We start from the raw sequence: 9,256 nt of genomic DNA, 5'->3' as shown, positions 1-9,256 counted from the left end.
AAATGGATCTGAGGGAAGGGCCACTTGTCTGTGAAGGCTTCTCACCTTTGGCATGAATGACTTTGTTTCTAGAATGGTCAGCAATGCAGTATAAGTATCTTTTCAGAAGGAAGTCCAATTAACTTCAGTAGGGCTTACTCCTGTATAGGTGAATAAGGGATGGATGGAGGCTTGAAACACAAAGTGCCTCCAAATCCAAAAGACCTTCACATTAGCCTACACTTCTCTAGAGTCATAGTTCTCTCTCTCTCTCTCTCTCTCTCTCTCTCTCTCTATATATATATATATATATATATATCCTGCCTTTCTCACAGTACAGGGACTCCGGGTGGCTAACAAAATTTAAAACAGTCCCAGTTTATATATATATATATATATATATATATATATCTCAGGTTTACTCTTTTATATTTATTGTTTTTATGTACAGCACTGTGCAAATTACAGTGCTATATAAATAAATTATATATATATATATATGCATGCAGTGTATATATATATATATATATATAAAACACCTACAGACACACACACACACAACTACACATATATAAACATACCGCCTTCTCACAAACACATACACACACACACACACACACACACTAATAATAATAATAATAATGTTTATATAACTTTGGGATACTTTGGTGAAAGACCGTAAATGAATGAATGAATGAATAATAATAATAATAATAATAATAATAATAATTTTATTTATATCCTGCCTCTCCAGTTGAATTGAGGCAGCTTCCAATAAAATACAATACAGAATACAATAAAATACCCAATAAAACCCATTGTCCCTCCCTTCACACACACACATATATATATATACACATACACACACTACCCTCACACACAAGCAGACATTATTATTATTATTATTATTATTATTATTATTATTATTATTATTATTATTATTATTATTATTATTAGGGCGCCATTACTAAGGGCAGAAAGTCTGGCAAGTTCCTCCACCGTCTGGCCTCACTCTCCGTTGTGCGCGTGCGCCCCGCAGTCGCCACTTCCGCTCCAGGCAGGCAACCAATCACCGCCTTCCTCAGCCATTCACACCCACCAATCAGAGCGCGCCTGGCGGTAATGAGGGGATTGGGGCGTCCTCCCTCCCTGCCAGAACTAAGGCCGAGCGCTCTCAGTTGGGCGCCATGCTGCGCGGCGGCCGGTGCTTGCGTCCGCTGTGGGCCTGGGCTTCCCGGGAGGCCGGGCGCTGTGTGGGGCTGCGGCGGAGGCCTTGTGGGGTCTCGAGGGCTGGGCTTCTCCCCTTGGGGTCGCGGAGGCTGGGCGGCTTCTTGGGGGGCTCGGAGCAGGCGGCGGTGGCAGAGGACGCCAGAGGAGGCCCAGGTAGAGGCGGGGTCAGGGGCTGAGCTGTTTGCTTGCTTGGTGTCCCTTTGCAGTGGCCCTGCATTTGGCCCATTGCTTCTGCTGTTGTGTGTCTTGGGGGAGTGTGTCAACATGGCACTCCAGGCATCTCTGCGTATGCTGATAGCAGACATGCATTTCAAGTTGAGATGCTGGTAATGTGTCGAGTGCCTCAGAAGCTGCAGTCCAGCATCATCCCTTCAGCGCTGCACAAATCGTGGGAGACCCTACGCTAGCAAGCCACCGACAGAATTGCAACACTGCACAACGCATGGCTGAGTGGTGTCTAACGAAGGATTGTAATACACAATCACACTCTGCATTGCACAGTTCTGCTTCTGCCACTGTCAGCAGAATATGCTGTATCTCTTGCATGAGGATGAATACTTTGGAGTGGTTTGAATGCTGGACTCTGACTCTGGAGACCAGGGTTGGATTCTTGCTCAGCCATAAAACCTCTTGGGTATCCTTGGGCAAGTCACATCCTCTCAGCCTCAGGGGAAGGCAGTGGCAAGGCTCCTGTGAACCAAGAAGACCCCATCAGTAATGGGGTTGCCATAAGTCACAAATTACCTGAAGGCACACAACACACACAAATAGTACGCAGACTTACATCGCCTCGCAGGATGCCAGCCATAAAGTGTGCAGGATGCCCAAGTGGGCTTCTATGGTTCATCAGGAATTGAAGCCCTGGTCTCCAGAGTTGTAGTCCGACACTCAGCCATTACACCATCCTGGTTTCCAAACCAGTAATATTGTGTGAACATAGTTTACAGACCAGGCATTCATCTCAGGAATGCCTTCTGCTTCCTCTCTTTCTTTTCAAGCATAAGCATGTTTTAGCCTTGCATTCATGCAGGAGGACTGGAAATTGGATCGCAAAGGGCTTGAAACCTTGGGTTAACAGGTGCTTAGCTAGTATTAATGTAGATTTAATACGAAGCTGGGCAGAAACAGCATATGGCCCAAGGGCTGGCTGCAGCCCCATCCATTTTATGTGGGGACTACTGTTAAATTTGCTGTGAGAGACAAAGACAAACCTTTTCCCCTCCTAGTTTTAAATTTTAAATGAGGTGTTTGTATCTGTGTTTCCTAGTTTAATAGCACTTCAGGAGGTTTCCACAAAAACACCGCTGCCAGAAGCCATTTTGAAGTGCTGTTTTTATGGAAACAGGGCGCAGAGCACACCTTGCTTTCCATAAAAGTAACAATGCTAAATGGCTTCTGGCAACTTTATTTTCTTGGGAAGCAATACATGTGAACTCTACACATCAGGATTTGAATTAAAAAACAAACAAAGGGGAAAGAGCCAGCTTTTTCTCTTGTAGCATGAGCATCTGAGTTTAGATTGTGGGAGGGAGGCCTAAAATATGCCCTCCAAGGACAGTAGAAGTGGACTGTCCTCATGCTAAACCATGACAGAAGGGGTGTTTGTGTTGCAGGCTACGGTTCTCACTGATTAGCTGTTATGTCTGTTTCCAAGCCAAATATTCACTCATAGATGTAGCAGAAATTGCCATATCTCTCTCTGTGCATGCTTTTCCCTTGAAGCCAAAAGAAAATAAATTGTGGCGAGAGAGAGAAGGAAAGCATGGCCATCTGTTCTGTTCTATTCTGGAACTGGGTATACTTTCAGGCCTCCTGAAGAATTTTTTTTTGGTACAAAGCGCATCATTCCTTTTATGTAAGCTTTGTTGGTGATAAGTGATGCAGTGAGTGGTGTACAGCAGAGAAGGACCAGCATCCCCTTATAGCCAATGGTAGAAGTGGGTTCTTCAACAATTAATTCTATCCAGATTATCCCCGGCCAGCAATCCAATCTCAGGGCTAGGGTGGACCTGAGGGTAATGGAAGATGGATTCAGAAGGGTTATGTAGTGCAGAAGCAAACCTGAAAACTAAAGTGCATAAAGATGACCCAGCTCCCCCCCCCCCCGCAATAAACAATGTGTATTGTGCATGCAGTTTAGAAAGCAAAATTCATCCCCTATTCTCAACCTTCATTTCCCTGTCTCAAAATACTGAGCAAAGACCAAAAAAAAAGAGCATCTAACAAAGTCACTTATATAAATTAACCCTGTTTGTACCATTGGAGAGTTAACATTAGTCTGTGACTGTGGTGGTGGACTTGTGGCATGTGTGCCCTCTTTGGCACACAAAACCATCTCTGAGGGCTTGCAGAGAGGTGGGAGGGTACACCTGTTCCTCCTCTTCCATGCCCTCCTGTGCCTTTAACTGTCTCCGGGGAAGTCCAGCCTCCCTTATCACTGGGTGATACCCGGTGTGGGAACGCCTTTTAGCTTGGGCACTCGGTCTCTAAAAGGTTTGCCATCACTGGTCCATGATGTGGAGAGATCTTGTAAAGAGATCCAAAACTCATTTGCCTATTGGCAGAGACCCAGTGATTACACCATTTTATCCTTAGGTTGTCTCTTTACTTTGTAGTTTGATTTTAATCATTTTGTTGTTGCTTCTTTCAGAACGTGGTCCTTCAAGATTCAACTTTGAGGATATAGTGTCACTTCTGAGACAAGAAAACGCCAAAGATATTTGTGCTATCCAGTTGCCTCCAGAAATGAAATACAGCAACTATTTTATCATTGTCAGTGGAACATCTTCAAGGCACCTCCATGCTATGGCACACTACCTGATAAAAATGGTATGACAAATAATACCAATGTTTTAGAATTTGAGAGCGATGTTAACAAAAAAGAACTGGGGGCAGTCACTTATGCTCATTAAGGGCAAAAAGAGATAGTAAATTATGAAGTCTGAGTTTACCAAAGCTGACAGATTTTATCTATAATTAAATGTCACTTGAAGGTTGTGGACTTTCCTGCATGTATTTATAATGGTCAGCATTTGCTAATTTGCAGGAGGAAAAATTGGTTTTAAGAGATGAGACAGAAAATGCTCTGTAAATGAGAGCAATTTATCAGCGGTACACAGTTGTGCAAGGCATTGTACATGGACAAAACCAACACATTCCTTGCCTGCTAGCTTGCCAAAGGCAGACCTTGTGGTAGAAAATGAAAAGCTATGGGAATGAGAGAAAGGAAAATAAATTTTCAGAGCAAATCAAACACTTTTTGAACAAGAAAGCAGTACACTTAATGTCAGAGCTTGGGAAAGGTGTTTTTTTTTAACTACTGTGTGCTGCCTGGTGGGTTCTGGGAGTCGTAGAGCAGCATCCTTTTGGTGGCATACTTGTACATAACTAGCTTATGCCGCATGCTTCATAATGGGAGGGGACTGCTCTCTATCCCCACTCCATCCCTTCTGCTATGACTGTCGATGCACTACAATAGACAACTCCTCCATTCTATTTTGAGCAGCCCGCTTTTGCGTTGTTCCTCCCACATAGCTGCTGTCAGGATTACTTATGTGGGCAGAACTGCAGAAAAACCAGTAACATTTTGAGAATTCTGCCAGTGTTGCATGAGGACAGTTGTACAGCATTCCTCACGTGTAAGGGATGTGCTTTCTGAAGGTCCAGAACACTTATGATTCTGCCTTTAAACTATCTCCTAGGATAGTTTAATGGATAATGAAGTATTTTATTTGTTTTATTATTTAATTTGTATCCCACCTTTCTCTGGAAAAAAAAATTGAAATTGATGGGATTCACGTTGCTCATCATTACTAATTTAAGTTGCATTGACTTAATTGGGTCTGTTCTAACGATGATTAAATCTAGAGCCAAGATATCTGACAGCCACGGCTTTGTGCCTATCAAGTTTCTGGAAGTCACTTGTACAGGATAGATTCCTTATGCATCTTTGACTGGCTGATACAATGGGGAAGGACTGTGGGCTGATAGGCTCAATCAGTGGCACCTTGACGTAGGGTTGAAAACCATGGAGATTTGCTGCCAAAGCACATACTCTGCACTCCGAAAAACATAGGTTCAATGAATGGCACCTCAAGGTGGAGTTAAAACCATGGTGGCTTGCTGCCAGTTAGAAGAGGCAATAGTCAGTGATTGGTATTAGGTATCATCCTGTGTTCCTAAGTCAATTGGCAGAAAGTTCCCACTGTGCATCGCTAGGCCTTTTGTCATGATGAGTGCAGTGCCATCCACTGGCAAACCATGACTGTGCAAGACATACCCCATCAACCCAACTACTGCTAGTTTTCTACTTCAGAACAAGAATGATGGATGGGGAATAACTGGTGTTGTTGTCTGAAGGTACATAGGGTGCCTGCAAGCAACAGTGCCCAACTTACTCTTCCCACTGGCCTTTCCCTTGAAAAAGAGTGGTGGCTGAGAAGTAGATACCAGTGCTTGAAGGCACTTGAATCTATTAATCTGGTATGCTTCCCCTGGCTCTCTGGCTGGGTAGACTTGCTTGGAGAGGAGTGAGAACACTTCTATTTTTGGCAAGAACATCCAAAAATTATAGGCTTTGGTCACTGCCATTCTTTAGGAAGAATCTACTCACTTGAGTTTGCCAGTCTTTCTGGAATGAACATTTTTTTTATTGGCAAAACACCAAAAGTTATTTTCAGATGGGATGTTTTCTGTAAATGTAGAGATGTACTACATAGCCGTTGAAGCACCTTTTTCTTGAAAAGCCTAATCAGGCTCCAGCAGTTATTAGTCTCCTGAGCTCAGATATTAGTTGTCAATAACATGGGTAACAGTGACTTATTTCTTCTTTTCAGTACAAGCATTTGAAGACAGACTGCGATCCTCATGTTTTGATAGAGGGAAAAGACACTGATGACTGGTTGTGCATAGATTTTGGTAAATAAATTATTTACTGCTAATATAGAATTAACCAGAATTAAGGAGTGTGCGCAGTAATAACTACATTGCAGAGGTTGTTTGAACAAGCTGGTGTAACAATACATCTGCATTAATCGACCTTCCTGAAGCAAGGGGTTTTCCAGATGTGGTAATTCACATTGTCTGCAAGGACTGAAGAAGTGACTTCTTCCACCTCAATATACAACACGACTATTTAATTAAAATGGTATTACTAAATGCTTTTCATCCCATAAAAGTACAAATATAATTTTAGTTCATCATGTTGGTCTAATTGTTTGTATGCACCAATCTACGTGCTTAAATTTGAATGCAATGTTACATTGGATTATGCATATTAATAAGTTAATTGATCAAATTAACTACATAAAAGGATAAGGTGTAATAGAAGCAGAAAACCTGGCATAAAGTTACATCACTTCTATTTTAAATTGATTTCTCAAGTATGTTTTTCATATGTATTCCAATTGCCTAGAAAGGTGCAGTTTCATAATTACTATTGATAACAGTTGAGTTAATTGGATACTTAAAGCAGAAGGAGTAAATTGTCTCCAGTTTGCTGGTGTAGAAAATGATAGTAACAAAATGAATTTGAAATATATTAAACTTAGACTATTTTGACCGAGTAGAGCATTAAAAGCCCCTTCACCATGATGAAAATCTGTGATAGTTTTGAGAAGCAGAGAGAGTAATGACTTGGTTTAAGCCATCATAATCCATGGAATATTCCACTACTGAGTAGCTTTTCTCAGTAACTTCCCTTTTGGACACCATAATAAATAGCACCAAAAGGTGTGCCTGAAGTCCGTCATGAGTTAGAATAGTTTCCACATAAACTAGAAGAGGACTATGGAGACAGACCATGCTCAAACTGGGTCCTATACCAGTGGGTAGATAATAGAGAGGCCCCTGAGAAATCTCTTCAGAGTAAAATTTCTAAACAGCAATGCAGCTAAGTGACTTGCTGGATGATGCACCATTATAGCTACAAGATAGATTATTAGTGGAGAGGGGGATAGACCAGTTTCCTTAAGGTGCAGCAGAAAGGCCATTGCTGAGTCAGCATGGAAAGAAGACCTAATGTCTGCATAGATTTTGGTAAATAAATTATTTACTGCTAATATAGAATTAACCAGAATTAAGGAGTGTGCGCAGTAATAACTACATTGCAGAGGTTGTTTGAACAAGCTGGTGTAACAATACATCTGCATTAATCGACCTTCCTGAAGCAAGGGGTTTTCCAGATGTGGTAATTCACATTGTCTGCAAGGACTGAAGAAGTGACTTCTTCCACCTCAATATACAACACGACTATTTAATTAAAATGGTATTACTAAATGCTTTTCATCCCATAAAAGTACAAATATAATTTTAGTTCATCATGTTGGTCTAATTGTTTGTATGCACCAATCTACGTGCTTAAATTTGAATGCAATGTTACATTGGATTATGCATATTAATAAGTTAATTGATCAAATTAACTACATAAAAGGATAAGGTGTAATAGAAGCAGAAAACCTGGCATAAAGTTACATCACTTCTATTTTAAATTGATTTCTCAAGTATGTTTTTCATATGTATTCCAATTGCCTAGAAAGGTGCAGTTTCATAATTACTATTGATAACAGTTGAGTTAATTGGATACTTAAAGCAGAAGGAGTAAATTGTCTCCAGTTTGCTGGTGTAGAAAATGATAGTAACAAAATGAATTTGAAATATATTAAACTTAGACTATTTTGACCGAGTAGAGCATTAAAAGCCCCTTCACCATGATGAAAATCTGTGATAGTTTTGAGAAGCAGAGAGAGTAATGACTTGGTTTAAGCCATCATAATCCATGGAATATTCCACTACTGAGTAGCTTTTCTCAGTAACTTCCCTTTTGGACACCATAATAAATAGCACCAAAAGGTGTGCCTGAAGTCCGTCATGAGTTAGAATAGTTTCCACATAAACTAGAAGAGGACTATGGAGACAGACCATGCTCAAACTGGGTCCTATACCAGTGGGTAGATAATAGAGAGGCCCCTGAGAAATCTCTTCAGAGTAAAATTTCTAAACAGTAATGCAGCTAAGTGACTTGCTGGATGATGCACCATTATAGCTACAAGATAGATTATTAGTGGAGAGGGGGATAGACCAGTTTCCTTAAGGTGCAGCAGAAAGGCCATTGCTGAGTCAGCATGGAAAGAAGACCTAATGTCTGAGTGAAGGCATGGAAGCACCACCATTTAAGTGCAAGAGTACTGTGGAGAGTCTAAGCAATGCCAGGAGAATAGATTGAAGCCAGTCATCTAAGGTCTTGAGGCCTAGGTGCTTCACCCTGTCTTCCATCAGGGTGAGCAGAATCAGAAGTGAGGCTACTTCCCTTGGACCAGTTCAGCACAATGAGTGCCCCAGCTGAGGCAAGATGTGTCTGAAGTCACCAGAGTCACGCCCTGAAGACAACGGAAGAGCATGCCCTTGGTTAGGTCATTGACATCACTGAGGGTGTGTGGGGTGTGTGGCCTGCACCAAATGACACTTCAGACGAGGGGCGATGCTTGATCAGGCCCTCTTCCTTCTACAGGGTGAAAAGAGGTGAACAAGTCCCACTCAGACATTCTAGTCATAGAATAAAGCAACAGTGTAAAAAAATGCTTGCTTCCTTTTGCTTAGTGTGCTACTCTCCTTTCACAGGCCATACTGTAGTCCATTTCATGTTGCCAGAGACACGTGAAGTCTATGAATTGGAAAAGCTGTGGACACTCCGATCTTATGATGATCAGCTGGCACAGATGATCCCAGAATCCTTACCAGATAACTTCATATTTGGGATGCCTTCAGAACAGGAAGAACTGGCCACTTCATAAGATAAAGAACAAAGTTTTTCAAGGATAAATGCTTTTTATTGTTGATTGCACTGGCCAACTGGAACATTTGATGCCAAGAAGAAAAAACTGTAACCTGTGGCGGCATAGTGGTCATAAGCTCAAATAGCAATCTTATGGACTATATTTGTACAAAATACATTTTATAAATAAATGCATATAGAAAAGGAAGCTTGCATATATTTAAAAAGAAATGATGAAATCAGGTCAACTTGCAACATGTGGACACAGCTGGCTAA

General features: G+C 41.3%; 1 protein-coding gene across 1 annotated transcript; it reads left to right on the top strand.

The window, feature by feature from the left end:
• The first annotated feature begins 1,143 nt into the window (after nt 1-1,143).
• On the top strand, nt 1,144-9,188 carry LOC149309807 (mitochondrial assembly of ribosomal large subunit protein 1-like). Its single transcript, XM_089533083.1, has 4 exons — nt 1,144-1,362; nt 3,860-4,038; nt 6,045-6,126; nt 8,827-9,188. Exons 1-4 carry the CDS (start codon nt 1,167-1,169, stop codon nt 8,997-8,999), a joined length of 630 nt encoding a protein of 209 aa, XP_089389209.1. The 5' UTR covers nt 1,144-1,166; the 3' UTR covers nt 9,000-9,188.
• Nucleotides 9,189-9,256: the final 68 nt, after the last annotated feature.

Source organism: Sceloporus occidentalis, unplaced genomic scaffold (genome assembly GCF_023333645.1).
Source record: "Sceloporus occidentalis isolate IW3139 unplaced genomic scaffold, rSceOcc1.0.p SCAF_7, whole genome shotgun sequence".
NCBI classification, from domain to species: domain Eukaryota; kingdom Metazoa; phylum Chordata; class Lepidosauria; order Squamata; family Phrynosomatidae; genus Sceloporus; species Sceloporus occidentalis.
Note: the sequence above shows the minus strand (reverse complement) of the source record. Positions and strands in the feature narration are given on the sequence as shown.